Raw genomic sequence first — 15519 nt, 5'->3', positions numbered from 1 at the left:
GGCCTATGGATATGTCTACACTGCAATTAGACACCGGCAGCTAGCCCGTGCCAGCTGATTCAGGCTCATGAGGTTTGGATTGCAGGGCTGTTTAATTGAAGTGTAGACTTTCAGGCTTGGGCTGGAGCCTGGGCTCTAGGACCCTGAGAGGTTGGAGAGTCCCAGAGCTTGGGCTGTAGCCTAAGCCCGGAAATCTACACTGCAATTAAATAGCCTCACAGCCCAAGCCCCACACACCCAAATCAGCTGGTATGGGCCAGCACAGGTTTTTAATTACAGTGTAAACATACCCTATGTCTTACTTTACCCATTTTCTCTAAAGCACAGTTTAGAAATATCAACATCAGAATATTGAAAGAAAGCTCAGAGTACACCCAGAGTATACTCTGCCTCTTAACAGCTGATCCAATCAACAGCTGATCCAATCGACGTTCTCAACAGCTGAGCTGAAGCATTATGAAGATAAGGAGATGAGAGTTCTAAAATGAAATATTTGTTTCCACTGAACATCATGTAAAAGATAGTTTTTCACTTGCCTGATGTTTGCATGGCACTATGGCACATGGAGCTACACTTCTCCAAGTCCTATGGATTTTCTGTCTAGTGCAGTGGGGAAAAAAATTTCAAGGTCCCTGAGTTCACAACAGGTAAGGTATTCAGGGAGCTAAGATAGCTTTCACCTCCACTGCTGTGGTTGATAAAGATGATATATGACAGTGGTTTTAAGAGAACACCACCACCTACAAATAATAATATAGAGGATGTAGATCAAGAGCTTCTCTTCTCCCTGTCTCATATCACTCAAGAACAAGGAGACATTCAATAACATTGACAGGTAGCAAATTCAAAACTGAAAGGAAAAGGAAAGGCAAGGAAAAACTATTCACACAATGCATAATTGCCACATGATGATGTTTAGGCCAAGAACTTACCCAGGAAGGAAATCTAGAGTTATTACAGTTAATGCTAAACACATTTTGGGAAGGAATATAAAAATCTCATGCTTCAGGGCTTAAACCACTCTACAGCTATCAGAGATTAGGATAAGGCCTTCATAGAGGGCAGTTTACTGTGAGGTTTCTTGCACCTTTCTCTGAAGCATCTGGTGCTGGCCACTAGCAGCGAGAAGATGCTGGATTAGATGGCCCACTGATCTGATGCAAAATGACATTTCCTATATTAGCAACAGAGTTAGCCTTGGCAAGAAACAAAAACTTTTATTTAGGTCAACAGGGTTGCTTTTAATATTGTTTATTTAAAATATTAATTTAATAGCCCCATAACAAAAACAACTAATATCCCAGTTTTCATGAAGTGATGTACTGTCATTAGGGCTGCAAAGATGAACTGGGATGGATGATAAAAGTGGAGCTACGATTTTTAAAAAAGCCTTTTTAAAGTGTATATGGGAAAGCGGATCTAGTATGAGGGGCACAAAATCCTAATTTGAAAGGAAAGTTAAATACTACTGCAGTGAAAAAAGTTATAAAATGCCATGAGAAATTATGGACCAGGATTTTTTTTAGTCTTCTGTATTATTTTCTCTCTCAGTTCTCTTTTCTGATTTTGCTGCTTTTGTGAATTGATATATAACTAAGACCCTACTTGAATCATGGGATGATTGTCAAATAATTGTGGATGGGTTGTGGACAAGACATTGAAAACGGTGGAAAAGTAATAATAGACCTTTATTAATTGCAATAATTTGGAAAAGCCAGAGAAAACCTATTTAAAAAAAATTTACTGGAACAATATAAGCATTCCAGTACGATGTTATGCCTGCTACTTTTTTTGATAACCAGACATTTTGCTGCATCTATTTTACAGTCATTAATGTGCAGGGCTCCTTCTATCAGTCCCAGGTGGCTGGGGTCTTGCTGTTAGCCCCTGGTGGCGGCAGCCAGCGTCCCGCTCTCAGTCCTGCTCATGGTGGGCTCCCGCTGTCAGGCACCTGGCTGACAAAATGGCAGAGGAATCCTAATATTGCGGGATCTGCAATATCGGCAATTACATAGGGCCTTATATATGATTTCATGAATGCTTTCGCCTGTGAATTCACTACACACTTTACAGTCATCACATTGTATGGTCAGCTATTTTGACTGATCCCTTTTGTTTTACTAACCTCTATGACACCAGAAATCATTCACACAAAGGAAGTGACCCGCACGCATAGGTATAAAGTTACTCACTGGTTTTCTGATAAATCTCCTTACAATCTGCCCTTGGTTTTACTCAAAAGCATTGCTGCTTCGGCCTTTCATGCCAGTTTCACTCTTGCATATGCTATATATAATTGCATACAGCTGCTAGCATGGTCTGTATTTTGTAATGGTTGTTGCTTAAACTATTTTGAAAATTTTACAACTCCCTTTCTGTGGTAAATCACATTCTCCCCTCCAATATGGACTGCAGCTTTACTCCTTGAAATGTGTTTCCATAATAAATCCACACCACACAACATAGAGATAAAACAATAGAAAACTACAATAGAAAACAAAGTTAGAAAAGGCTGTAGAAAGCAAGAGAGAGATTAAGACACCAAAAAGCCACATGGAATATTAACACCATAGATTAAACAAAATTAAAAGACTAGGGAACACAAGTCTACTTTTTGTTTTTATATATATTTAGAAAATACATTAGCACTGTCCAGTGTCTTCTAAGGCCTCGATCCTAAAATGAGGTCCACCCATGCAAAGTCTCTTAGACATCCAAGAGACTGGTTGACGGGGTCCCATTGTAGAGTTCTCAATAGCATTCTGATCCTTACAATATGTGCGGCACATAATACTGATGGTATAATTTTTTGATAAAAATTATAGTTTTTCTTAAAGGAAAAGTATAAACCCAAACAAACGTGATCTTGGGAAAACGACTTCAAATGAAACACTATTTAAAAACAAACAACTGGATACACTGAAATCTTGTCTGAAGAATTGGGCCAGGACACAACAGTTAATAAGACACCACATACTGCAGAATCAGATGATGGGTAATTGAACAGAATACAGGGAGGATTGATTTGAATGTTCAACAAGCTTCCTGGCGCGGTAGAAAAGGTGATGAATAAACCTTTCCTTACTTTTCCCCAAACTCCCTTTAATCTCCCTTTTGCCTTCCTCTCCCTCATTCCCCCTCAAGCCTGCCAACCTTCACATGGTCACTAAGCAGCCACCATCTTTTCTGAAGGCAGCCTGGCTTCAGCCCCACTGGAAAGTGTGGGAGATGGTGGCCATCTTTGCTGCAGGCAGTCTCACTTCACCTGAAAAGGCTGTAAGGAATGGCAGACATCATTGGGAGGGAAACCCCAGGCTTCAGTCCCATAAATTGTAATGGGAGATGGTGGCCATTTCTGAAATCAGCAAAACTTCACCAGAGTGAAAGCAGAAATCATAAAATCACAAGAACCTTTAAAAAGGGTCAGATACCTCATGATAAAATTGAATGATTCAACAAAGCTGCTATTTTTCTAGCAGCTTTACTGAAACAAGAGAGGCTTCAGGTAGCAAGCTGAAAGTTGCACATTAAAATGTAACTGTCTAAATAAATGAATGAATATACTGAACGCCTGATTTTGATCTTCTACAGTAGAAAACAATGTTCAGTGTGGTTCTGAAATGGTGACAATGGTCTAAACCAAAGCAGGGCTAAAAGACAAGGTTCAGGATAAAACATGAAACCATCACCATGGAAAACACTGCTAAGGCACAACACAATTGAAGATGACTCCTGCACTTTTCTATTCACAATCACCATGTTTGGCCTCTTGCTCTGAAACATCATCTGAATTATTTTATAAATGCTCCATTATGTACATTGTATTTTATGACTTAAATAACAAATAGAGATGAGCCTGACTCACTATGCTTGGATTTGAAATTTAGTTTGAATTCAAACTTCCTGAAATTTCAGCTATTTTTTTAATCCCATATTTGGTATTCTAGTTGGTATCATTATGAATGTACGAGATGGTGGCTGAAGATCTTCTACAAAAAATAATTAGTCTAATTTTCCTCATTTTTTTTACTTTATGAATGTTCTCCCTAGCAATTTAGTTTATAAAGTGGCCTATCATGCTCTCTTGGGTAATATACAAATTAAAAAAACCCACATTGATACAAAAAAATCGAATACAGTGACAACTAAAAGGAGTCAACAGCTTTCACTCAGAATAATCTTCAAGCTCCTAAGCCACGTCTCTCAAGAAAGAACTGAAAAAAACCAAATAGGCTTTGCAGTCAGCTAACTTTGGCTTTGTTGGGAGAAATGAATTCCTGAGACCAGGGCTGCGCAGTGAAAGTGCTCTGACTCCATCTCTTAATGGTTTAAATCTTGAAGCTTTAGATAATAGCAGCAGCAACAATAATCAATCACCTCTGCTAATTTCAGCTCTAGGGAAAGGACATGAGGAAAGAGGCAATCTCCAAGGTAGTCAGGATTTATAGTAAATGACGTAGAGCAGTATACATCCAATTAGCATCTTGAATTAGACTTGTAAATACTCTGGAATCCAGTGCAGATGGAGCACAGCTGTAATATGCTCCATATGTAAACCACCACTAAGCAAGTTGGAAGCCACTTTCTACTTATGTTAATGGAAGTTTCCTGTTGAGTGCTGTAAACAGTAAACTAATCTGGAAGTGACAAAATTAGGAAGGGGTCAGTGTCCAGAGGAAAAGTCCCAACCTCCTTTAATAATGAAGATGAATAAAAACAATATCAGATACTATTGCTCTTTGAATGTCCAAAGTAGCTACGATCTAGTGGGCCCCGAGACTGAACTTGTTAACAAAAGGTAAATTTTGTCTGAGAAGGTAGGTATCTACCTACTGTATCTTCTTGGTATTTGCCCCAGACAACCAGCGTAACCTCCCATCTTGTCAGGATTCAGTTTCAGCAGCTACCCCTTATCCGAACAATTTTACCACAGCAGCATCATGTACACACTGAAAGGAAGGTGGATAGTACAGGACCCCAGTGTATCTCATATGAGAAAGCCCTGAGGCAGAATTACCCCAAACTAAGACTTGGACCCTCTCAGATAAAGAAAAAATGGAGCAACTTGCATTGTTCCATCCATACCTGTCAGGGTGCAGTGGTGGAAGCATAAGACACTTCAGGTCATTTATGCATACAACCCAAGTTGTTGGTGTTGATTGAGAAAAAAAATCAGAGAGAGTTTAGGTCCTACCTCCTTTATATACCACCTCTTTTTCTATCCCATCACAATGGTTGACAGCAACTTTTCAGAATTTCTTACAAAAATTTTATAGTTATGATGTAATCTGAAGGGTATATTTCATGGATCTCAAGCCATGGCTGGGAAATATAAATGCTAAAAATAAGAATAACTTATTGGGTGTGGAGTGTGAAATCAAAGATAGAATGAGAAGAAAGAAATTTAAAAAATAGGTAACATATAAAGGGTAAGCTAAATAAGCTATTTTCCCCCTGAATAAATGACGACTAGATAACTTCCATATTTGTTCAGGATAATTGAAACAAAGAACAATGTGAAAAAATGACAGACTTTATATTACATATGATGCCATTACATGTTTTTGTGCTCAACCTGTTTTAACTACATTAGTGAATACTGTGTGCCAGTAGATGACGTAGCAATAGGTTCACAGATACCATCAATATTCGCAGAAATAGATACACAGTACTTGGAACACATCACAGCATCACGCATGCAAATAACAATACCACAGTTTCAATCAAACCCACATAATGGAAAAGGTGAGTTGTAAAAGTGAAAGTATTTTTGAATGTTCTCACAGAACTAACCCCCCAAAAAATATAAATCACACAGGAAATGGAAAAGGGCAGCAAATTGTCCTTTTGGTAAATACCATGCCATCAGACAGACTGCAAAAAAAGGATCACAGTTTACAGAAAAGATTAAAATAAATCAATACACTGGTAATAGAAAAACTATCTATAACAAGGAGCTCAGTAGACTGCACAACACCACTGTTCTGCAGCGGAATTACTTAAATGAGATCAAGAGATTTGAACAATCGAACACTTCCTGAATACAAATGGATAACCAAATGACCACTAGAAAAAGTTATATGGAATGCTATGAAAGCTAAAATATAAAGCTCTAACAGAAGAAATGATGAGCATAAATATATATTTATAGTTTTCAGACATAAGTGATAACTAAAATGGACACTAGACTATAAAAAAAGAACTTGCACATAAATTTGAGCAAACCTAAGGGAAATATTCAACATTAAACTTTGTGTCTACTCCATTTCTGTGGGCACTACCGTGATACCGACAATAACTGGGAAGATCAAGAACTACATATTAAGAATCAAAAAGGAGTGGCAAATCACTATTAATTAAAACAGGCTATCACCAATGACCAGAAAGGCTGTGATATCTAAAATTAGAGAAAAAAATCTAAGACCAGTCAAACCAGCCCTATATGCTTTGATTAACAAAACAGGACCCATTCAAATAGCAAACTCCAATGATGTAAGTCTAAAATTTGGCAGAGTTGCAGCTCCCTTGAGACCTTGCATTGTGGAAATCACAAAGTCTTACCATAATGCTTGTGTCAACTATTTCAGATTTATTCCACCTGTGTCCATTTTTGAAAACTTAAGAATCTTCATTTTATGTTGGAACACCACATTTGAGCATTGCCTGCGCTACACAGGTTTCAGGACCTCAGCAGAGTAAATACAAAATAACAGATGGGACTTTGTAGCGTGTCCCACTGATTCACCACACTTACCAACTAATGGCATAGTACAGTCACCCTACAGAATGGCTAACCACATCTAAGGACATCTAAGGAAGCATATAATTTTGGAAAATCAAGTAGAATCAAAACAAATAAATAAGGAACAGAACCCCTACCTCGAATGTGCCGCCAAAATGTGTAAGAAGGCGACAAACAGAACTATATATAGTAATGAGACTACACCACTAGCTAAATACAGCCCATTCTTCTCTAGTACTTCAACTAGCAACCTTGGAACGTCACTGATTCACAACAACCCTCTCCCCTCTGCTACTCAATCTAAGATCAATACACTCCATTCTCATTAAAAAGAGCTCAAAATAACATATTAATAGCCCAACCTTCTAGAATGAAAACATGCACAGAGGGGCCCTTCAATTTAGACAGGAGACTTCAGAAAGCTCAAGGTAAAAACATCAGAGGAATGTACAGAAGAAAAAGTTGTGCAGTACTAAACGCAAGACTAGTCTGGGCACACTACCATACAGTACGTTTATTATGTGTACATGTGCATGGATGCAGAAATGGTCACCTATTTGCTCACAGAGATTGAGGATGCCATGTCAAAATGCAGAGAGAGTACTCCAGCTGGTACACCCTCCCCATGCCAGAAGAAGCAGTGCTCCCACAACACGGACTATTTGCATGCTGCTAAAGGAACCTGATGTTCTGCCTGGTCCTGTGGTTACAAAGGCTCAGTTTCTGTACCCCTGGAAAAAGGCACAGATGCTGGGTTAGGAGAAGAAACTGAATTCTGTATAAGGGTTGGCACTGCTGGCGAAAGAGCTGGGGTGGAGTCGTGCAGCGGCTTGAAGGCAAAAATGAGAGATTAAACTGAATGCGGTGTACAATGGGAAGCCAGGAGAGGGACTCAGAGAGGGGATGACAAACTGGTGAGCAGGGGAAAGATTATTAGTGACTGCATTTTGAAGGTACTGGAGATTATGACTCAGGTATACGACAGGCTAAAGAGAAGGAGGCTGCAATAATCAAAATGGGATAAGAAGGGTTATGAACATTTTACTTTCAGGACCGAGAGGAAGTTTCTGATTTTCTATACATTCTGGAGGAAGTAGCGGCAAGATTTAAATACCGCCTGGATATGTGGGGAGAATAAGAGTAAGTGGCTAAAGTTACTTTCCAGGCTGTGAGCCTGGAGGATGGTGGCAGTAACTTCAGTGGAGGAGGGGGAAAGTGGAGAGGATTTAGAAAGAAAGAAAAACAGTTTGGTTTTACCTTTAACTAAGAGTGAGTTGTAGATGAGCCATACAGAAACAAACACTGGAGATCCATGCTGAAATCAGGGACTGGGCAGGAGGAAAACAGATCAGCTGTAGAGAAGTTGATTTGTCAGTAGTAAGCATAAAGGTAATAGTTGAATCCATTTAGGTTGACAAGGCTGTCCAGGGATAAAGAATGGAGCAAGATAGGGATCAAGGAAAAGGGGAAGAGGATGATAACCTAAGTGAGGACTAAGCCAGGAAAGCCAAAGTAGGACAGGATCTCAAGGAGAAGTGAAGAGTACTTAGATCCGCTAATCTATAATATGGCAGTTCCAGTAACTAGGATGTACAGTACTGATATTTGAAAAAGAATGATTTCTACAGGTGTTGTTTCTTACTAATTTGACTTTCTTTGCTAATCTATTTCGAAAGTTCATGCAAACTACTGTACAATTCCCCTGTCTTTACCAATACTTTAACTGGTATAAAATTTTTCCACTCAGTTTTCCAATTTATTTAAAACAATTCAATCTACAGATATCGATATCTTAATATTTCACATTCAGGCAGCTAAGCCTTCTCTTTAAGTAAAAATGCATCTCCGATTAATTACAGCAGGCTTCCAGTCCCAAATGCCTCAATCAAAGACTATCATCGTGAATATGTGCACCAAAAAAGGGAATCTGAATATTAACAAAGTAAAGTGTGAAATTAACTACAAAATACAAGATCAATCAGATTTTTAGCGAAGACAGAAGCTGGCACATAGTGAATGTAAATCAGTATCACAGCCACACTCAGCATCATCCTGTTAATGAATTGAAGGGAGACCTTTTTTCTTCTGAACAACAGTGCCACCCAGTGGATGGATGAGGACAGTGAGTTAATAAGCACTGGAAATGGAAAAATCGCAGATGAAATCCGGCGGGGGGGGTGGGGGTGGGGGAAGGTGTTCCTTGACAGACCAATGATAATGCTGCAGGCAAAGAGATACTATGAGTTGCCATAGCAACTGTACCTTGGAGGGCTGTTCGATTCTGAGCAGGATCAGTCATCTGTGCTTCGCTGCCTGTAACTACATCTCCTAGTAAATAAATAAAAACATCTTAGGATTTTTACAAGAACAAATACAATTTATTGAAATAAAGTCTTTTAACTTGTGGTTCACTGAACAATGGTGACACTAACTCCACACAAGAAACAACATGAACCAAGCAAAAATAGTAGCTGAAAAATATGTACGAAAGAGAGTTGGCAAAAATTAATGGGATGGTTTGGCAAAGAAACTTGTGTTTTTTTTATATAAAGCAGGTATGCAGAAAAAAACCCCCAAAGTGTAAAGAGATTTTTTTTTACATAAAGATGTGAACAAAATTGTACAACTAAACATAATTTGCTTCTGGCTCTTCACAATGGTAGTACAACTCTGATACTAATGCACAAAACAGTATCAGAGAGTTGTGCTATTATTGTGAAGTGCTAGAAGCAAAATATGTTTAGTTGTTGCAATTTGTTCTAAGGTGCTGCTAAACTCACACCTTTATGTTGCTGTTGCTGATTTTAATATGCATTTTCTTAATCACGTATGAAATAGTGTTGTCAGTAATGCAGTACTAAAATCAACAAAAAAGTAACAGATTTGTTAGTCTGCAGTTTATTCTATTCATTACTATGTAGCTCTGCTTTGAGTAAGCACAGCTGCTCCCTTTTGCCCCAGAAACAACACACTTGTTTTCCTGACATCATCAGCAGGGAGTTAAAATATATAGTGAATTCAAATAGACTGTATTGAGTGGCATGTCATAATGTTATATTGATTATGAAGATCTTGTTTTACTACAACTACTTCAGAAATGTAAACATGCAAAATAAATAGTAGTCTGGACACTCCAATAGCTGAACATAATTTTGGTGGCATTTCATTTTCATATTGGTCATTTAATATGCACTTGTGATAAAGTGGCATTCAAATCAAAAGCCTTTTTGAGTCAAGGACCCCAAAGGAAATCTATATCTTGTACTGTAATTTAAATGATACAAAAAATTAGGTACAGTCAATATCACAAAGACGAACTGAAGGAGAAACTCTTTTCTTTAAAGAACACATCACCAGCTGGTAACTAAAGAGTAAGTGGCTTCTGAAGAAACAAGAAATCCTGTGACACACAGAGGGCAACAACTTAGCCAGGTTTTTTTCCAGAGACGTTTTCCCCTTCATATTTATTTTCCTTTTAGGATAACAAGCTCTACACACAGTACACTGAACTCAAGCTTTAAATTTAACCTCAGGGTCAATGAAGTGCTCCTTCAGTAGGAATAGGACAATATTTTAATTCTTATGCTGTTAGCATGCTATCTTACACAAGAAAGCAGTATTGGTGCCCGATCTTTTCCTATACTGTAGGGTAGACTGAGTATGGTTAATTTAATATTAGCAGAATTTGATTTTTCTATTAGGTGGCACCCTCAGTGCTTGGGTACTTAGTTCAACTATTATTTCTAACATTACAGATGAATCTGGAATTTGCAGATCTATAATTGTATTCTTTTAGATCAGTCTACAGTTCTCCATTTACCTTATTTTAGTACATAGGCATTAACCTCACAAGAATTCAGCACATTACAAAAACTTTAAAATGAAGAAAGGACATAAATTATTGATCTTTAAAAAATCAGCTCCTGATAAAAAATGAGCCCCCCTCATTATAAATGTAGTGTGAGTGACTTTGAAGGTGGAAGAAGTTACTCACCTTGTGCAATAACGATGTTTCTTTGAGTAGTGTCCCTGTGAGTGCTCCGCTGTAGGTGTGTCTGCGTCCCTGTGCTGCTGATCAAAGAACTTCGGTAGCCATGTCCATTGGGCCCACACGTGTGCTGTCTCTCCTGGTGCTGCGCCACAAGGCTACCCAGCACGTGCCGGCTAACCGTCCTCAGTTCCTTCTCGACCACAGAGTAATAGCAAGAACTCCGAAGTAGAGGGGAGGAGGGCTGGTTGTGGAGCACCCATAGGGTCACACATCTCGAAGCACCATCGTTACTGCACAAGGTGAGCAACTTCTTCTTCTTCTTCTTCTTCTTCTTCGAGTAGTGTCCCTAACGGTGCCCCACTGTAGGTGACTCCTGAGAAGTACCCCCTTGCAGGGCTGGGACTTTGGAACAGAGTTAGTCAGATGATAGTACTGTGGAGCCAAAGATGGCATCAGAGACAAAGTCCCCGGTGATCGCATACTGTTCTGCGAAGGTGTGGAATGACACCCAGGTTGCCGCTCCGCAGATATCTGAAATGGGAACATCCTTGAGGAAGGTGACAGATGAGGAGATTGATCTCGTGGAAAGTGTATGGATCGAATCTGGAGGGGCCATGTTATGAATTTGGTAGCACTGCTTGATGCAATTCAAGACCCACTTGGACGGTCTTTGAGCTGATATCTCTGAGGCCTTAGATCTTTCCATCATAGAAAGAAATAGTCAAGGGACATTCTGAAAGCCTTTGTCCTGTCAAGGTAGAATGCAAGGGCTCTCCTAACGTCTAGGGTATGCAATATGGCCTCCCTATTGTCTCGGTGAGGCTTGGGGTAGAAGGCAGGAACATGAATAGACTGATTTATGTGAAACGAGGCGGTCACCTCAGGGATGAACCTTGGATGCAGCCTGTGTGTAACCTTGTCAGAGAAGAATATTGTGTGGGATGCACTATCAGAGCTGCTATTTCCCCTTGCTGAGATAATTGCAACTAGAAAGACTGTTTTCATTGATGGGTATGCTAGAGAAGGGAGGGCCTAGACAGCCCTTTCAACAGTAGGCTTAGGTCCCACAAGGGGTGGGAAGTCAAGGGAAGAGATTTGTTATTCCCTTAAGGAACTGTTTAGTAGCCAGTGCGAAAGTACTGAATACCCATCTACGGTACTGTAAAATCCTGTAAAAGCTGCTAGGTGAACCCTGAGAGCACTCAGGGATAGCCCCGATTTTTAAGGGTCAGAGCATATTCCAGAATATGTGGAAGAGCTGCTGACACTGGAGAGATTGGCTGGGAAGTGCAGGAAATCTTGAACCTGGACCATTTCTGCAGGCAAGTGCGTTGCGTGGAGGACTTTCTAATGGGTAGTACAGGGGTCAGCAACCTTTGAGAAGTGGTGTGCCAAGTCTTCAGGTTTTGCATGCCAGTAATAAATTTTACATTTACAGGGGCCCCTGAAAAAACCTCAGACTGGCAGCGAGCTGAGTGGGGCTGGCGGCCAGGAGCCCGGCTGGTAGGGGGCTGGGCGGCTGGAACTCCAGACCAGCAGCAAGATAAGTGGGGCTGGTGGCTGGTATCCCAGGCCTGCAGCAGTCTGAGCAGGGCTGATGTCCGGTACTCCGGCTGGCAAGGGGCTGGCGGCTGGAACCCCAGACCGTCAGCGGGCTGAGTGGAGTGGTGGACGGAACCCCAGACCGTCAGCGGGCTGAGCGGAGTGGTGGACAGAACCCCAGACCGGCAGTGGCTCACCTGCTGCTGGTCTGGGGTTCCGTCCGCTGGCTCCTGCCAGCTGGGGTCTCGGCTGCTGGCCCCTCTCAGCCCGCTGCTGGCCTGGGGTTCCGTTCACTCAGGCAGGCAGCGGGCTGAGTGGGGTCGGCAGCTGGGACCCCGGCTGGCAGCAGTGTGCCAGTAAAAATTGGCAGCCGTGCCGCAGGTTGCCGACCCCTGGGGTAGTAGAACCTCTTGCACTTCCTTTGACCATGAGCTCTATAGGTGCTGGAACCACATAGGAGCCATGCTTTGAGGTGGAGGATCCTCAAGTTGGGATGTATGGTATTTGTCTTGTGCTGTGAGACAGTTTAAAAGCATGCCCTATCCAATGATGTGTCTGTGGTAAAGAGTGACAAAGGTGGCACCTGAAAGAAGGGGATCCCTTTGCATGCATTGGCTGGGTTCTTCCACCTGTCCAGGGAATTCTTGATCATGGTGGGCAGTGACGGGTCTATCCAAGGTGTCCCTATTCGACCTGTAAACCGAGCTGAATCACAGCTGAAGGCATTGCATGTGAAATCTGGCATGTGGATTCACTGCTGTGACGACTGCCATATGCCCCAGGAGCGAGAGGCAGATTGTGTCTGGTACTTGGGGGCTGCACTGAGTCATGTCTATAAGTAATGCTAGCGACAGAAATCTGTCCTGAAGTAGGAAGGGTTTGTCCTGTGGTGCATCTAGGTTGGACCCTATGAATTCTAGACATTACACTGGTGTGAGGGTCAAATTCTGGGCATTCATCTGTAGGCCCAGTTCCGTGAATGAGTGCGTCATGCCCTCAGTGTCTTGACGGTCCTGAAGCGACTGGGCACTGAAGAGAGTTGTCTAGGTAAGGATAGATCATTATCCCTTAAGATCTTAAATATGTGGGCACCTCTGAGAGAACTTTGAAAAATATTCTCAGGGCTGATGAAAGTCCAAAGGGAAGGACCCTGTATTGTTAACGGTTGTTTCCCAGAGTGAACCTGAGGAAACGTCTATGAGCCAGCAGTACTGAGATGTGAAAATTGCCATCTTGTAGGTCAAGGGCTGAAAACCAGTCTCCCTGTTCTGGTGGTGGAATGATAATTGATAATGTGACCATCTTGAACTTCTGAATTTTGACAAACTTGTTGAGAACTCTGAGGTCCAAGATGGGCCTCCAACCTCCCTTCCTTCTGGGTACCAGAAAGTACCGAGAGTAAACCCCTTGCCTCGTACATGTTGAGGTACTGGTTCTATGGCTCGTAACTGCAGGAACTGATCTATTGCCTGCTGTAGTAGAGTTCTGTGAGAAGGGTCCCTGAAAAGGAATGGGGAAGAGTATTGTAGAGGGGGCAGGGAAGTGAACTGGATGGAATAACCAAATCTGATGATCTCTATGACCCATCTGTCCAACTTTATGAGCTCCCACCCACCGTGGAACGTTGCCAAAGGTGACCAAATGGGTACATGGTCCCAGGTAGTAGCATGGAGTGGTCTTGCAGTGCCTCGACCTGCCTGTCAAAAGTGATGCTTACGGGCACATGGTTGGATTGAGGACTGGGCACCTGAAGGCTTTCGTTTTGAGAACTTTCCCTTTTTCTTCTGGGGTTTAGTGGCATTGTGACGGGAGTAAGGCCTCCGATGGCACTGAGGGCTAAAACATCTTTTTTGCCTCAGTGTGTAGATTCCCAGTGTCCTGGAGAGTGGTCCTGGAAACCTTCAAGGAGCGGAGAGAGGCGTCTGTCTTCTCGGCGAAGAGCTTCATCCCCTCAAAAGAGAGGTCATCCACTGTGATCTGCACCTCCTTCGGGAATCCCGAGAGGTGGAGCCACAGGGCTCATCTCATCATCGTATCTGTGGAGATGATCTTGGTAGCAATGTGGGCGGAGTCAAGGGACAATTGCAAAGTTGTTTTTTCCACCAGTTGTCCTTCCTGGATGATGGCATTGAAGGAATCCTGGGAACTCTCCGGCAGCTTATCAATAAAGTAATGTAATTTATTGTAATTCATGTACTTATGCTTTGCCAAGAGTGCCTGGTAGTTGGCAATTCGAAACTGTAAGGTAGGTGAGGAATACACCTTCCTACCAAAGAGATCAAGGTGCTTCCAGTCTCTGTCACAGGGTGTCATCCTAGAGTTGTGCTGTCGGCCATGAGATTTCACAGAGTCCACCATAATGGAATTGGGTGGTTGGTGGGTGAACAGGAACTCTGATTCCTTTGTAGGGACATAATATTTTTTGTCTGCCCTTTTGCATGTTGGGGCCACCGAGGCTGGGGTTTGCCACACCATCTTAGCTCGGTCTAGGATGGCCTCATTGATTGGGAGGACAATTTTGGAGGCAGATGAGGCCTGGAGGATATCAATAAGCTGGAGGTATGTATTTTTAACCTCCTCCAATATTATGCAGAGGATGTCCGCCACTCTCTTCAACAGATCTCAGAACAAGCTGAAGTCATCTGCCATGGAAGGTGGCGACAGCATGACTGCTTTGTCCGGTGAAGAAGAGGATGGCCTTCAGTGTGATCTCCTCCTCTGTCTACCTCTTCCTCCGCCACTTCTTGGGGTTCTGAGGTCTGTGATGCTGTAGCTGAGAGGGCATGCCTCGGAAGCTCTCAAGTGATACTTGGTGCCCAAGAGGCAGGTTGTTGGTGCGCCACCCAGGGGTCCCAGTGTGGCCACTACAGTGGCACAGAGCCTGGTGGAGGTGCCCATGGGTGACCATACCAAGATGGTGATGGAGCTGTCTGGTGTTACATTCTCAAACCCTGTTGATACTGGGCCCTATATGGAGCTTATGAGGAGTACAGAGAAACCCCGTCCGACTTACTGACTGATCCCTAACTCAATATCAGAGGGGCATGACATATTGGGAAATATCCTATGGTTGGCCATGGGTTGGTGCCATGATCTCGGTACCGATGGGCGAAGAGCCAGGAGCTTCCAACATAGCCAGGTCACTGGCCTGATGGAATTCTACCTTTACTGAGCATCCGGGTGTTGGTGGTGGTGCGAGGGGAGATGGGGACCTCACCCATACTGATCTCTCTGGTGCTGGATG

General features: G+C 42.2%; 1 protein-coding gene across 1 annotated transcript in view; it reads right to left on the bottom strand.

Annotated features, from left to right (window-relative positions):
• TBC1D5 (TBC1 domain family member 5) overlaps positions 1-15519 on the bottom strand; it is a 274157-nt gene that overhangs the window by 68043 nt on the left and 190595 nt on the right. The window contains exon 17 of the mRNA XM_073333539.1: positions 9005-9070. Within this exon, the coding sequence (XP_073189640.1) occupies positions 9005-9070 (66 nt within the window). The remainder of the gene's footprint in view (positions 1-9004; positions 9071-15519) is intronic.

This window comes from Lepidochelys kempii, chromosome 2, assembly GCF_965140265.1.
Source record: "Lepidochelys kempii isolate rLepKem1 chromosome 2, rLepKem1.hap2, whole genome shotgun sequence".
Classification (NCBI taxonomy): Eukaryota; Metazoa; Chordata; order Testudines; family Cheloniidae; genus Lepidochelys; species Lepidochelys kempii.
This window is presented reverse-complemented; position numbering and strand designations above follow the sequence as displayed.